Here is a 16900-nt window from a genome sequence, read left to right as displayed (position 1 = left end):
AAAAAAAAAAAAAAAAGATATCTAAATAGAACAAGTTTTTACATATAGTATAATCCTAGAGTTCAAGGAAGAACTCAGAGATTTTAGAACCATTTATTTATATATATATTTTTATTAAGTCATATGCACATAGATCATGAATACATTTATGCATATGTGGGGTACAATGTGTTGTTTTTTTATACAACCTGACGTGGTAACATCAAACCTATCAACATAGCTTTCATCTCATTTACCTGATTATTATGTTAAGACATTTATGTTCTACACTTGATGGATTTGACTTGTACCCTTGCAATATGCTTCATAGAGGTGGTCCTGCCTTTTACCCTCCCTTTATCAAACCTCCCCCCTCGCCACCCTTCCCACTCCATTTCTCTCCTTCACCCTGGGCTATAGTTGTGTTCTATCTTTCATAAGAAAGTGTGAGTAAATATAAGTAGGTTTCATAGAACTACTGAGTACATTGGATACTTTCCCCTCCATTCTTGAGATACTTTACTCAGGAGAATATGTTCCTGGTCCTTCCATGTAGACATAGAAGAGGTAAAGGCTCCATTTTTTAAGGCTGCATAGTACTCCATGGTATACATATGCCACAATTTATTAATCCATTCATGAATCGATGGGCACTTGGGCTTCTTCCATGACTTAGCTATTGTGAATTGAGCTGGAATGAATAATCTGGTGCAAATATCTTTTTTGCAAAGTGATTCTTGGTCTTTTGGATATACTCCTAGTAGAGGAGTTACAGGATTTGATGGCAAGTCAATTTTTAGATCCCTGAGTGTTCTCCAAACTTCTTTCCAAAAGGAACATATTAGTTTGCATTCCCACCAGCAGTGGAGAAGTGTTCCCTTTTCTCCACATCCACGTCAACATCTGTAGTTTTGGGATTTTGTTATGTGGGCTACTCTAACTGGAGTTAGATAGTATCTCAAAGTGGTTTTGATTTGCATTTCTCTGATGATTAAAGATGATGAGCATTTTTTCATGTGTCTGTAGACCATGTGCTTCTCTTTGGAGAAGCTTCTGTTCAGGTCTCTTGCCCATAGTGAAATGGGATCACTTGTTCTTTTCCTATTAATAAGTTTGAGTTCTCTGTGGATTCTGGTTATCAGACCTTTGTCAGAAATGTAACCTGCAAATATCCTCTCTCATTCTGAGGGCAGTCTACTTGCTTTACTTACTGTGTTCTTGGCAATGCAGAAGCTTTTTAGTTTGATCAGATCCCAGTAATGTATTTTTGGTATAGCTAATTGCCCTGGGGGTCCTCCTCATGAAGTTTTCTCCCAGGCCAATCTCTTCAAGTGTTTCTCTTACACTCTTTCTAAGAATCTTTATGGTTTCATGTCTTAGATTTAAGTCTTTTATCCAGTGAGAGTCAATTTTTGTTAGAGGTAAAAGGTGTGGGTCCAGTTTCAGTCTTCTACAAGTTGCCAGCCAATTCACCCAGAACCATTTGTTAAATAGGGAGTCTTTTCCCCAATTTAAGTTTTTGATAGGCTTATTGAAGATCAAATGATGATAAGTCTCTGGATTCCTCTCTTGGTTCTCAATTCTGTTCCATACATCTACCTCTCTATTTTTGTGCCAGTACCATGCTGTTTTGATCACTATAGATTTATAGTAAAGTCTGAAGTCTGGTAGCATGATTCTGTGATTCCACATGATTTGTTTTTATTCCTGAGTAATATCTTGGCTATTTGAGGTTTTTTCTGTTTCCATATAAAATGAAGTACTAGTTTTTCCAGATTTTTAAATCTGTAGATTGCTTTGGGTGGTATGGACATTTTAACAATGTTGATTCTTCCCAGCCATGAGCATGGTATGTTTTTCCATTTGTTGACATTTTCTTTTCTTTTTTTTTTGATATATATTTATTTATTTGCATATACAGTTTACACACATGCCATAAACTCCAATATAATAAAAATAACCCCTTAACAGCTCATAGACACATGGGACTTGCGCATCCCAAGCCAAGTCCTGCAGTGGAGGTAGCACATGTTCCTATTTTACAATATCTCATGGGAGACAAGTGGTTAAGGAGGACTTGAAACCCAACCAGGCCTAACACACTGAGACCACTCCGAAGGGAATGCCTTGGGAGAAGACATAAATCTATATAAAACCTTTAACATTTAAAAGAATCACATTAATTCCAACAGCTTTACTGAGCTTGGACACCCAATAAATTACACACTCACTCCAGGTACTTAGAAGATTATTGCACAGCTCCTTAACTGATCAAGTCAAGACAAATGGTCACTTCCCCACAACCAGAAGTAGTGTAATCTTCTACAAGGACATCAGGGCTGGTGTAGGCTGCAGGGCTGGCTGCAGTTGAACCTTGCCTCCAAGGCCATGAATAGTAAAGTAGCATTATTCTCATGGCTACATTCATTTCAGTGTCACATTTACTAACATGGAGTTTTCTGAATAGAGAGGCAGAGGCCCTGCCTGCTCAGTAAGAAACATTTCCTGTAGTGCTGTAGATTGAAGGAGGCCATCAATAGTAAAAATAGATTTCAGTAGCATGTTCCTGACATTGTACAGCAGCCCTGGCTCAAGGATTTCTCCCCCTACATGATTCCTAAAACTATTAGCTATTTGATTGTTTGTTTTGGCTATTTGATAGTTTTGATGAATTTGCTTTGATCCAGGAGTGTTCAAGTACTTCTCTGAGAGTCAGCCTCTGGCTTGGATTATGCTTCAACAGTCTTGAAATAAGGTCTCTGGCTCCTTCTGTTACAAACTCAGGAAATGTGAATTCAATCCGTGATATTCTTTTGTAGATCTGTTGGTATGTGTTTGCCTCAAAATGAGGTTTCCCAGCTAAAAATTCATAGCAAGAACTCCCAGGCTCCAGAGGTCTATCTTCTCATCATGCATCCGACCTTCAATCATCTCAGGGGGTAGGTAGTCCAGGGTACCACAGAGAGTAGTTCTCCTGGAGGATGGAGCATGAACCAACCAGCCAAAATCTGCAATCTTAAACTCTCCAGATGATCCTAGCAGCAGGTTCTCTGGCTTAATATCTCTATGAATAACTCTCTTTGAATGGCAGTAAGACAGGACATTTGCCAGTTCTGTTATATAAGTAGCAGTTCTCTGCTCATCAAACTTTGCAAGTTTCTGCAGCTCTCTATAGACTGTTCCAAGTGGCACATATTCTAGAATTAAGTAAACTCTGGTGGCATCATGGAAATAACCATACAGTCTGGGAATATTAGGATGCCGAAGATGGGACCGGATTTCCACTCCTGCTTTTTCCAGCTGAGCTTTAAACAGCACTTTCAGAGCCAGGATAAACTTGCTTTGTTTTTCTCTTGCCAAATGAACATTACCAAATTTTCCTTTACCCAGTGGGCGACCAATTTCAAAATCTTCCAAGGCCCCTTGCCTTTTTTTTTATTCTCCATTTTTCTGTTTTGATATCACTTCTTCCTCACGATTATTTCCAGGTGCTGCTGGCTGGGGCTGCTTGCTCTTCTGGGTATCATTCAGTGGCTTAGAGACAGGATGAGGTACACTGGTTGCCTATAATTGCTTCTGCGGATGATTCTGAACTGGTTTGTGGCTGGAGATAAGCTTTTGTGCTTAAGAAAGAATGCGCTGGGAGGAATTTGAAGGGCACAGGACCCGCTGAGCCTGACCACTACTTGTAGGTAACGGATTCTGAATGCATTTTGGACTATCAAGTGGAACCATGGCCTTAACGGGCCATGAAATGTAGTTTTCTTTTAATCTGTCCATGATGCCTCAGATCCAAGTCCCGGAGTCTTCTCAGCTCTCAGCCCAACATTTTGGGCTATTTCTTTTCTCAGAGTTTCATAGTTCTCTTTATAGAGATCTTTCACGTCCTTTGTTAGGTACACTCCCAGATATTTCATTTTCTTTGGCACTATTGTAAAAAGAATAGAGTCCATGACTGTTTTTTCAGCTTGACTCTTGTTGGTATATATGAATGCTACTGATTTGTGAGTATTGATTTTGTAGCCTGAGATGCTGCTATATTCCTTGATCACTTCTAAGAGTTTTGTGGTTGAGTCCCTGGGGTTTTCCAGGTATATGATCATATCATCTGCAAAAAGTGAAAGTTTGATCTCCTCTGACCCTATATGAATACCCTTGATGGCCTTCTCTTGCCTAATAGCAATGGCTAAGACTTCCATTACAATGTTAAATAGCAGTGGAGACAGTGAGCAACCTTGCCTGGTTCCTGATCTGAGTGGAAATGTTTTCAATTTTACTCCATTCAACATAATATTGACTGTAGGTTTGCTGTAGATGGCCTCTACCAGTTTAAGAATGTCCCTTCTATACCTATTTTCTTAAGTGTTCTGATCATAAAAGGATGCTAGATATTATCAAAAGCTTTTTCTGCATCAATTGAGAGAATCATATGGTCTTTGTTTTTTAACTTGTTTATGTGATGTATTATATTTATAGATTTGTGTATGTTGAACTGGCCTTGAGAGTCTGGGAAAAAACCCACTTGGTCGTGGTGTATAATTTGTTTGATGTGTTGCTGGATTCTGTTTTCTAGGATCTTCTTGAATATTTTTGCATCAATATTCATTAGAGATAGTGGTCTATAATTTTCTTTTCTTGTTGAGTCTTTTCCTAGTTTGGGGATCAGGGTGATGTTTGCTTCATTGAATGTGTTGGGAGTATTCCTTCTTTTTCTATGTTTTGGAAAAGGTTAAGTAATGTGGGTACTAGTTCCTCTTTAAAGGTTTGGTAAAATTCTGATGTCAAGCCATCTGGTCCCAGGCTTTTCTTTTTGGGAATATTTTGTATAGTTGATGCTATTTCAGAACTTGATATAGGCCTGTTCAACATTTCTACTTCTTCCCGGTAAGTCTAGGAAGATGGCGTGATTCTATGTATTAGTCAATTTCCTGCAAATTTTCATATTTCTGAGATTAGTTTTTGTAATATTCATTAAGTATTTTTTGAATTTCTACAAAGTCTGTGGTTATCACATCTCTATCATTTCTGATTAATGAAATTGGAGATTTTACTCTTTTATTCCTGGTTAGGTTAGCCAAAGGTCTATTTTGTTGACCTTTTCAAAAAATCAACTTTTGATTGATCTGTTGTATAATTCTTTTATTTTCAATTTCATTTAATTCTGCTCTAATTTTGGTTATTTCTTTTCTTCTGCTGAGTTTGGGGTTGGAACGTTCTTCCTTTTCCAGTTGTTTGAGCTGTCCCCTGAGGTTGTTGATTTTCTCTCTTTCTGTTCTCTTGAGGAAGGCTTGCAATGCTATAAATTTCCCTGTTAGGACTGCCTTTGCAATATCCCAGAGGTTCTGGTAGTTCATGTCTTCATTATTGTTTTGCTCCAAAAATTCGGTAATATCTTTCTTAATCTCATCTATGACCAGGCTATCATTTAGCATAAGATTATTTAGTTTTCATGTCTTTGTGTGAGTTTGCAGATTCTTGTTGTTACTGAGTTCAACTTTTATTCCAAGATGGTCCAAGAAGATACAAGGAATAATTTCTATTTTTTAAAATTTGCTGAGGTTAGCTTTGTGACCCAAGATGTGATCAATTTTGGAGGATGTTCCATGCACTGATGAGAAGAATGTGTATTCAGTTTTGTTAGGATGAAATGTTCTGTAGATGTCTGTTAAATCCAATTGTTGTATGGTTAATTTTAAGCCTAAAATTTCTTTGCTTAGTTTCTTGTTGGAGGATCTATCCAACACAGCCAAAGGGGTGTTAAAATCTCTGGCTATTATAGTGCTGAAGGAAATCAAGTTGCTCACTTCAGTTAGAGTCTCTCTTATAAATTGAGGAGCATTCTGTTTGTGTGCATAAATATTAATAATTGAAATCTCATCATGTTGAGTGTTTCCCTTAACAAATATGAAGTGACCATCCTTATATTTCCTTACTTTTGTTGGTTTAAACCCTATTGTATCTGCAAATAAAACTGCAATACCTGCTTTTTTCTGATTGCCATTTGCCTGAATTATAGATGACCATCCCTTCACTCTGAGTCTATATTTCTCTTTTAAGGTAAGATGAGATTCTTGTATGCAGCAGATATCTGGCCTGAGTTTTTGTATCAGTCAGCCAACCTGTGCCTCTTTATAGGGCAATTCAAGCCATGCACGTTAATTGAGAGTAGAGATAAGCCTGGCATTATTTTGGGTGTCGAATTTTTTGAAATTCCAGTGGACATTTTTAATCCTCTTGCCACTGTGGAAGTTGGGATTTGATCAAAATTTTCTGAGTGAGTTTACTTTGGTGGTAAAGCGTTATGGTAGTCATTGTGGAGGATGAGTCTGAGAATATCCTGGAGAGCTGGTTTAGTTATTGCAAATTTCTTCAGCATGTGAATATCATTAAAGTATTTAATTTCTCCATCATAAATGAAACTCAATTTAGCTGGATACAGGATCCTGGGTTGAAAATTTTTTTGTTTTAGGTGGTTGAAGGTAGATGACCATCCTCTTCTAGCTTGAAATGTTTCAGCAGAGAGATCTGCAGTAATTCTAATATTCTTCCCCTTGTAGGTTATGGTTTTCTTATGTCTGACTGCTTGCAGTATTTTCTCCTTCATATTAACTTTGGCAAATTTAATTATAATGTGCCTAGGAGATGTCATTGGGTTGAGTCATGCTGAGGCACTGCAACTGTCTGCTATCTGAATTTCAGAATCTCTTGGCATGACTGGGAAGTTCTCTTTCATTATCTCATGAAGTAGACCATCTGTGCCTTTCAAAGCAACCTCGTCACCTTCAGGAATTCATATAAGGCAAATATTAGTTTTCTTCTAATTATCCCAGAGCTCTCTGAGAGAATGATCCATTTTTGCTCTCCACTTCTCTTCCTCTTTGAGCATTTGAGAGTGTTCAAAGATTTGCCTTTAATGTCAGAAATCCTTCTTCTACCCGCTCCATTCTGTTACTGAGGGATTCTACTATATTTCTCATATCTTGGAAGGCTGCAACTTCTTTTCTCAATGTGTCAAAATCTTTGGTAATTTTGTCTTTGAATTCATTGAATTCTTGAGACAACTTTTGTATTATTCCTAGAATTTCCAATTCCAACTTTACTTCCATTCTGCTAATGTTATTTACCATCCAAATTCTGAATTCAGTTTCTGACATCTCAGCCATCTATTTATGAATGGGATCCTCTGATGTGGCTGGTTTGTCATTCCTTGGGTGAGTTGATCTGTTCTGTTTATACATGTTGCCAGAGTTTTTCCATTGATTCCACCCCATGATTTTTTTTTCACTGTTTGGTTCAGATGAGCAGGTAAGGTGAAATTGGATTGGAGGCTTCTGGGGTTGTGGTTGACCAGCTGTTCATGAAAGAGCTGGGACTGAAGCTTTTCCTCTATAGCTTTGCAAAGGACCCGTACAGTACTACAGCCTGAGACTCTGGAGACCTGCTTGGTGTGGTGGGGCTAAGTGGCTCTGTCTTATATTCAGCTGATCTCTGTCCAATCCTAGTGAATCAGTGACTCTGGGTTGAAGTCTCAGCTTTGGAGAAATACAAGCAACTAAGACATCCTGCTGCCCCCCACCCCCCCACAGGCAACACCTGAAAGAGGAAAGTCAAACCTTCCCACTACAACAAAACCAGGGTACTACCTTGGAGGGTCCTCAGTTGAATTGTCCAAGAGTTCCAAAACAATTGTCCCAATCAGCACCCACTCTCTAGCTAGAGAATTAAAAAGGTCTCCAGCAACTAGATAGCAGGAGTCTACTGGTAGCGCAAGTGTGGCTTGCTCTGGTGCTCCAAGGAGTCAGAAAGGCCCGTCCAGTAGAAGGTCTGGACCAAGTGGGCTAATGCCTCTTTTCCCCACCTTGCTCTCCCTTCACCACTGGACTCTGGTAACCCCCCACTAGTCTCTGTTAATCCAGTCTCTCTGGCCCAGTTCTGTCCAATAAGCAAATGTGCCAGGGCTTTGAGCCTGCCAGAGTCAAAGTAAAGTCAATGCCTCCTCCTCTCAGCTACCACCCTCTGTCACCAGCCAGCAGGGGGAACTAAAGCCTGCCTGCCTCAGGTACTCAATAGCAACTGGAGAATGTTCCACCTGAGCTCAATCTAAACCTGAGGCTATCCAGACAGCAAATGTATTTCTCCCTCAGCCACTACACCTTTGCTGCCACTGTTCTACAGCTTTGGTATCCTTTGGTATAGGGTGAGGTCTGATTCCCTCTGGCTGACCACAGAGTTGGGGAGGTGACTTTCCAAAATTAGAACCCAGCAGGATCACTCTATTAATGTTGATGTTGGGTGGGAGGTGTCTCCACTTGGGTTTACACACCTCAGCAGTTCCCAAGTCTCTGCTTGCTGCTGAGATACACTTTCTCAGAGCCAGGCCAGACACCTTCCCCTCTATGTCTTTCTGTACTGTTACCAGATTCACAGATACAGTGTAGCTGTGATGCCTCCATCTATGCAATGCCCAGTCCTAGCCAAGAAGTGCAGATATTCTGGTCTCTGCAGGGGTTGGACTTCTAGACCACAGGGCAAGGGGGGAAGGGTAGACTGGAAATTCAAGGTTTCAGGGAAAATATTTGTTCAAACTTCATTCCAGTCAAGGGAATTGATAGGTTCATAGCAGGGACTCTCTGGAGAAGGAGTCCCAGCTTCCAGCAAGTTGCTCCAGTGGAGTGAGAGAAGAGAACCTCAGTTCTCTGCTCACTAGTAGATCCCAAGCAAGCAAACAACTCTCTTGGTGGAGGGGACAGACACACACCTTCTTTGGGATGAGTTCTGTACCTGAAATTTGTTTCCTTGGAGTCCCAGCTCGTCTCGGAAGAGAAGATGTGCAATTATCTATCTCTTCTCTCAGCTTGGCTCCCACCCTTCAGCTTAATTGGGTTCTTTCTGGCTGTTATCTCTCCCTCTGGACTGGAGCTTTTGTTGAAAGCTGGCTCTAGTTAGCCATCATCCCCAATTCCCCCTTGTTCTTATTGAATGTAAAAATTAGAGTTAGGGAAAATAGCCAACCTGAGGATTTAGCAAGACACAAAACACAAAAAAGCTACCAAACACACAAGCACACAGATGCACAATCAGAAACAAATGAACAAATATACAAAAAATAAAAATAAAAAAGAGGAAAGAAAAAAAACTCTAGTAGCCTGATGTAAGCATTGTCAGTAACCATAAGAAGGGAAGAAAAGGAAGAGGAAAAAAATAGTATTAATAATAATTTAAAAGAATTAACAATAACTCATACAAGAATAGGATAAAAAGCAAAAGAGCAAAGGAATGAACAAAGAAAAAAGAAAAAAGGCACCACCAACAAAAATATTATTCTTATATATAAAAACATATGACTATACTTATGCTATAGGGATCAACTTTAGTAGAAATATATTTATGCTGCAATATACTTTCTGGACACCAGGTGGCACCATAAGTGGTTCCCAGGCTTATACCTGATTCATGGTTTACCCTGCTTTTTTTGCTGATTGCTTGGCTACCCCTTTGGCACTTAAACCTCCAAGAATCTTCACAGGCTAGTTTCACAGATTCACCCTGCAGTTCCCATGAAGTGCAGGGTATCCTGGACCTGCTTTGTGTGCAGGATGTCTATCTGCAGGTGAGATTCAAATTGCTGCACCTGGCCCATGCGAAAAGGTTCCTGTGGCAGTCTCATTTCTGAAATTTAAAAATATGTCTGCTTCCTGACCTGTAGCCTAGCCCAGGCTGTGCTGCTCCAGATGGGACCCCATCTGACCACCAAATTCTGCTCAGGAGTCCATACTTCACCAATTTTTCCACACAACACCTAGTTTCCCCATGAACTGGGAATTGTAATCTTCCGTAGGGGAGAGGCTCGTTACCACAGCTGCTACCATCTCCCACCACTTCAGCAGCGGCTCAGAGATTTTTCTGGCAGTCTCCGCAGCTCTGGATTACTCTTTGAGTCTGCCACTTCACTGCACACCCCGAGCTGCCTGTCTACACTAATATTCCCTGACACAATCTAGCCCACTCCCTCTCATCTTTTGTTCTGGGAGAGCTGAGCTAAATGTCTATCCCATCCACCATCATGCTCCACCTTCCAGACCCTGCTGTACTGTCAATTTCACTGATCTCAAAATATCTTCACAGGCAGATTTCACAAACTCTCCCTGCAACTGTTCCTGCCAAGTGTAGGGTATCCTGGACCAGATTTGGGTGCAGGATGGCTGCCTGCAGATAAGACTCAAATTGCCACACCTGGCCCGTGGGAAAAGGTGCCTGTGGCAGTTGCCATTTTGGAAATGTCAATAAGTGTCTGCTTCCTAAGCAGGATCCTTCCCCCCTGATTATCTATCTGGCTCCTAACCCTGGGGGTGCCACTCCAAACGGCACCCCTTTCTGGCTGCCAAATTCCGCTCCGGAGTCCACACTTCATCAATCTTTCCAAACAACACCTAGTTTCCCCAGAACTGGGAATTGTAGTCCTCCGTGGAGCAGGGGCTGATTGCCCCTACTACCTGCTGGTGGCACAGAAATTTTTCTTGCAGACTCGGCAGCTCCGGATTACATTTCAAGTCCTGCAATCCACCGCTTCGCTGCACACCCCAAACTGCCTGTCTAAATTATATTCCACACCTGGAAAGATCTAGCCCACTCACTCCCACCCGTTGTTCCGGGAGAGCTGAGCTAAACATCTGTCCTGTCTTACCATCACGCACCCTTGTTCATTCATTTATAAATGGTTATTTAAAGCTACAGGGCTGAACGAGTCATCTAGAAAGGTTAGGCAAAGATAAGAATACAAGGACAGGCCTGGGACACTTTTAATTAAAACTTGAAAGAGGAGACTTTCCCAGAAAAAAACCAGCAGTGGGGAAGGAAGAAAATCAGGAGAATGTGGTATTACAAAAGGACAGGGGAAAAAAATCAGTTTCAAAGAAAAGATACAATTATTTGTGTCCAATGCTGCTAAGCAGTCAAGAAGATAAGATCTAAGAATTGATGATCATTTGGTAATATGGAAGTCATTGGGGACCTTGAAAAGGGTGAGTTCATTAAAATCTGGTTTTAGGTTTAAAATGACAAAGGTGTGGCTGTGAGATCTGTTTCTAAGACCTCTAAAAGATTTAAAGTGGTACCTCACAGACCCTCTCAGCTAGACAAAAAATAGTCTAGGAATCATAGGTGGCATCTAGGCACTTCCTATTAGAAAGGAAAACTTCTAAAATTATCAGCCCAAGGAAATAGGGTCTGACTTGAAGATATTTAGGAGTGTAACATTTGAGCAATTAAGATCTTAATTTGATACACAAGAGCCCACAAAATCTTCGACAGAATCATAGTATCTTGGACTAAAAGAAACAGGAATAGTTTAAAATGAAAAGACATATTTGAACCCTCAATTTTCTATAGACAAGATATAGATAGACTGTGAAGCTACTCAGCTAGAAACATAAGCTCTTTCTTATGGAAAAAAGGATTAATCAGAGAGCAAAGCGAAGACCTGCGGGTAAAGCCAAGAACTTCAGAATTACTATGGTCCACTGACTGGTATATGCCTCATGTTTTCCATCCCTCCACCTTTAAAATGGGTCTATTTCAGTTTTCCCACTCCTGACTCACTACTATATGTAGGGATCAGATACCTGGTCTCTTCAATTCATAGGTTTTAAGATAGAGGAAAGATAGTCACAGAGCCTCACCTACATAGACCTGATTTAGACAATGAAATTCTATGCTTCAAGTCTGAACCTGATGCAGTAAGAGCATGAGACTGAGGATCCTGAGAGGAAAGTTATCTTTTACATGTGGAAGGAACATGAATTACTTGGGACTACAGATAGTTAATTTCTAAACATGGGCCTCAGTGAACAACACCTCCAAAGATTCACACCATTCTGCAGTCTCCTTCCATACTAATTCGGACTGAGTAGCTAACTGATGCAGCAGAAGTGACCCATTTGCAATCCTAAATCTTATGTGTAAGAGGATCTGAAGCCTGTTTTTGTATGTGGAAGCCCCGAGTTGCCCCATAAAAACTTCAGCTGATCTGTTAGGAAGACCACACAGAGAGACCATACAAAGAGGTCACTTGGAGAGGAATAGGGATAATTTCCAAGATTACATAGAAAGACATATTTTACACACACAAGGGAGTGGGGAGAGACAGACATAACGGATGAGAGAGGGAAAGGGTCATCAAACCAGATGTTCTTGCATCCTCTCCAAGCCTAGACTTAACAGCTGTTCTCAACCAGGTGTCAGACATATAAGTGAGCCATTTTGAGTATTCCAGCCCAATCAAGCTCTTGTATAAATCCGTCAAACATCAAATGGAACAGAAGAACTGCCCAGCTAAATATAGTCAACCCCAAAGAACCTTGAAAGAAAATAAAGTGGTGGTTTTTAAGCCACTATTTTGGAGTAGTTCATTATGCAGCAATAAATTAATCATTTATCAATTAAAATGAAATATTTTTGAGGTTTTTAATTAAAATGAAACAGATTTCCAAGTGATTTAGTAAGGAAATGAAAAGGTAAACTGAAAACAACATGCCTACACAGTGGTGAATATCCTGAAAAGAGCTCATTATAAAACCTAAACAAAACTCCAAGTCTTCAAAAGAAAAAAATAGACAAAGAATATGATCTGTCTGCTCATAGCAGAGAAAATGAAACTGACTAATGAACTTGAGAAAGTTTTTTAATTTTGAGACAGAGTCTTACTATGTTGCCCTCGGTAGAGAGCTATGGCATCACAGCTCACAGCAACCTCAAACTCTTGGGATTAAGTGATTCTCTTGCTTTAGCCTCCCAAGTAGCTGGGACTACAGGAGCCTACCACAACGCCTGGCTATTTTTGTTGTTGCTGTTGTAGTTGTTATTTTTGTTTGGCTGGCCAGGGCCAGGATTGAACTCGCCAGTTCCAGTGTACGTGCCCAGCACCCTAGCCGCTGAGTTACAGGCGCTGAGCATGAGAAAGTTCTAATCATCATTTAAAAGACCAACAGTACTCAATACTGTTGGTGAAAACATAAAGCATTATAATACTTCTAAAGAGCAATTTGTCAATATGACATTCCTTTAAAGATCTTGGGAGATAATAACTGATCCAAATAAATAGGTAAGAAAATGTTAATTTCACACTTATTGTCCATAAAGTCAATATGAAAATGACTTTAAAAATTATAGAACATTCATATTCGAGGGTGTTCTGTATCTTACAAATTTGTAAGAAAATTCATGTAGCAAGCTTATAAAGATGTTAAGGCAATAAGGCATAATATGAAATTATGTATATGTAGTTCTAAATTTTAAAAACACATAAAAGGTACATATGTATAACAAAGACTGAAAGAAAATAAAAATGTTAAATGTGGTGATGAAATTATATTACATGTAATAATTACTTTTATTTTCTTTTTTATGCTTCTCTCCATTTTCTAAATTTTCTATGACCATGTATTACTTTCATATTCAGTAAAAATAAGAATGTTATTCTTTTTAAGTTCCAATTAATACACTACTGACTTAGGTAATTGACAATTCCAAGCTAAAATTATATCTTTTGAAATGTGGAAGGGAATTTAGAAATGACCAAGTCTGATCTAACACTCAAAAGTTAAGAAAATAATTCTAGAGATTTAGATGCCAAAGCTAATCAAAGTATTTAGGAGCAAAGCCTTTTAAGAACTCAAATTCTTTACCTTCTGGCCTGTACATTTTTTAATACTGCTTTATAAGCTATCTATAATGGTGATTCAAACAAGATATAAAGAATTAAGTAAAATAACTGACATTTTGAGAAAGTCTTTATTCTGGTATACCTTTAAATTTACATTTTAAACTATAAAATTATTTAAGAAGAATATATGGTATTTCCTATAAGTTTGATTAAAAATTTCCATTGAAATAACCTCCCAAGCTTTTAAATTACCTTTGAATTTATGTTTTGTTGTTGTTACACTTTCAGCTGAGTTTTACACTAATCTATAAAATTAATTTGTATCACTGACATCTCAAGTCACTTTGCTTTTTCTTCAAACGTTTTTTATCCTCATTACTTAATTAGTATAAATAGGATAGAAATATTTAATATACTTAAGACACACTTCCACTTGGAGACATTTGAATGCATTTTCAATTTATTCGTATTTTTTTAAAAAGTAGATTATCTGATTTTCCTAGTCTTATACTTCTAACGTGAGGGCAGACACTTGTACTTCAAGGTCTTCTTTGGGATCTTGCTTTTGAGAGCTACCTTTTAATTTTGAATCTGGGAAAACTAAGATTGTGCTCTTCCTTTCAGCTAAGCTTTGATAGCGGCTTTGCCACCTACTTTCTGTTGGAGATGAATTTAAGTTTATCCTCCTTATTCTCTCTGGATTTATACAGAAACTTCTCAACTTTACCTCAGGTGGAGATGATTCTGTTTTAGAAACGCTTAGATAGTTGTCTTTCAGTTTTACTTCCGGTAGATATAATAAATTTTTCTCTTTTCTCTCCATGACCTCTGATGGGTGTTGAAAGAAAGGTGGTATATCGTTATTTTCTATGATTTCCAGGCTAGAACTAAGGGACAGTAGAGAATCTGCGGGTGAAGGCGTTGATTCCTCACTTTTAGTAGCAATATCAGCTGAATTTTCTTGGTTTGATAGTTTCAAAGATGGTATGGTCAGGCTTTTCCTATCATCATTATCCAATAACTAGAAAATATAACAATAACATAAGCTACCAATTAATCATGATTGGAAAATATTTAAACTTAATAAAAAATAACTTAAAGTCAATTGTACACTTTTCCTTTATCTTAACAGATTACATTAATATTTATAAATTATTATATTCCTTAATAAAATATATGAGAGATTCTCTTCTTGCCTAAAATCATGGACTGTAGAATCCTTTCTATAGAAAAGATATAGCACGGCTTATAAAGAAGTGGTTGTTATATGCCCAGATTTTGCAAATCAGCAAATGAAATGAAAGCATGCACAAAATGATAAGATTCTAGATCCACAAATGTAAGACACAAAACAGGTATAGACTTTGTAAAAGCTGAGAAAAAATAAAACAAATCCTAGATGGTGAGTGATAGGCTTTGAAAAAGAAACTAAAAAGAAACTAAAGATATATGAAGCCAGAGAAAATATGACAAAAGATTTTGGTGAGAAAGAGTAAAACATGCAGTTAGGTATATGACATTCACTTCCAAAGTCTTATGCAGAACCTCACACCTTTTTTCACTTGTTTCCCCTCTCCTCTTCCCCAATGCCTTTTGTCCCCTATCTCCAAATATATTTTTAAATATTGCTCTTTTATGCTGAAGCCTCTCTTTCAAGAGTGTAACTATACACATATTGCTGTAATAGAAATAACCATAAAACAACTGAAAACTTCTTGGGTTATTTTCTTCACTCATCTATAAATAGTTACCCATTTACAAATATTTCATCCCTTTATAAATTAATGACTATTAGAAGTTCTCTCCCAACTTCACATACCTGAGGTGGAGTAGGTTCAGCTTCTACCTTTATAAGAGGAGGCTCTGTTAAAAAATTAATAGAAATATTTTATTTTATATAAGATTATAAATGCATTATTTATATACATGTATGAACATTAATAAAATACAATTACAGTTTTTCTCACCAAAAACAAAGAGCAACTTAAAGCAGCTATCCTAACACAAATTCTATTTAGTAAAACCAGGCTGATGAGTAACTGGAAAGATAGGAAAGTGGCAATGAACAAAAGTGGAAAATGAAATGAAAACATGCATAAAGTGATAAGATTTCAGATCCACTTTTATAAGACACAAAACAGGTATAGACTATATTTTATAAAAGTAGAGAGGAAATAAAACTAATCCCATATGGTAAGTGTTAGGGTTTGGATTGGAAAAGAAGCTAGAAAAAAGATGTATGAAACCAGAGAAAATAGAACCATTCAAGCAAGGCTGACTAAAACACTTGTAAACTTTTTCTGGAAATATAAGGAATATATATTTAGCAAGTAGAAAAGGGAAACCTAAAAGAGACAAAAAGAAAATAAAAATTTGAGAGATAAATAAATGCATAATTCTACTAACAATTCACTAAATTACAATTAGCTGCATGGCTTTCATCAGCTCTTTTCCTTTCCTTTTCTTTTTTATTAAATACAAAAATACTTCATTGCTGGGGGTGAGGGGGGGCGGTGGAACGGATATTGGTGTGCTCCCACTTAATGGGCTCAATGTAAGGGTATATGGCACATCTCTTGCCTGCTGGAGGAAATGATAAGAGGGGCTCTACCTAGCAAATGCAAACATGTAGCCTAGTGTCTGTACCCTCATATTAACCTGAAATTAAAATAAATACTTTATTAAATGCTAACAATAATCTAAGTTGTCAAAGAGTCAAAATGTTTTTGCTTTTTCTTTCTTTAATTGCAGTGAGAACACTTAGTTAAAGTGTAGAGAGATCTAGCCTCTTGATAGAATTTTAAGTGTAAAATACAGTAATGTTAACTATAGGTACAATGTTGTATAGCAGATCTCTCAAACTTCCTCATCTTGTATAAGTGAAACTTTATACTTCTTGAAAAGTAATTACCCATTTTCCCCTCTCCTAGCCTCAGGCGTTAGTCTGTTTCTGTGTGTTTGATTATTTCACATACCTCCTATGGGTGGCATCATGCTGTGTTTGTCTTTTAGTGACTAGCTTATTTCACCTAGCTCAAGGTCCTTAAGGTCCACCCAGGGTGGCAGGATTTTCTTTCTTTTTTTTTTTAATGTGGAATAATATTCCATTGTATAGTTACAATGTTTTATTGTTGTTTTATTGCATTTAGCCTTATTGCACTTCATAGATACTGTGGTTTTCCATTGTAACTATACAATGGAATATTATTCCTTGTTTTATTGCATTTAGCCTTATTGCACTTCATAGATACTGTGGTTTTC

General features: G+C 38.0%; 1 protein-coding gene and 1 pseudogene across 1 annotated transcript in view; both read right to left on the bottom strand.

Moving 5' to 3' along the window:
- C2CD6 (C2 calcium dependent domain containing 6) overlaps positions 1–16900 on the bottom strand; it is a 222050-nt gene that overhangs the window by 85397 nt on the left and 119753 nt on the right. Inside the window, 2 exon segments of the mRNA XM_023510397.1 lie at positions 14367–14660; positions 15459–15502. Of these exon segments, the coding sequence (XP_023366165.1) occupies positions 14367–14660; positions 15459–15502 (338 nt within the window).
- On the bottom strand, positions 2606–3759 carry LOC105886518 (annotated as a pseudogene).

The sequence above is a fragment of the Otolemur garnettii genome, unplaced genomic scaffold (assembly GCF_000181295.1).
Source record: "Otolemur garnettii isolate 467f Iridium unplaced genomic scaffold, OtoGar3 scaffold00013, whole genome shotgun sequence".
In the NCBI taxonomy this organism is placed as follows: domain Eukaryota; kingdom Metazoa; phylum Chordata; class Mammalia; order Primates; family Galagidae; genus Otolemur; species Otolemur garnettii.
The sequence above is the reverse complement of the archived record's forward strand: the minus strand, read 5'-3'. Positions and strand labels throughout refer to the sequence as shown.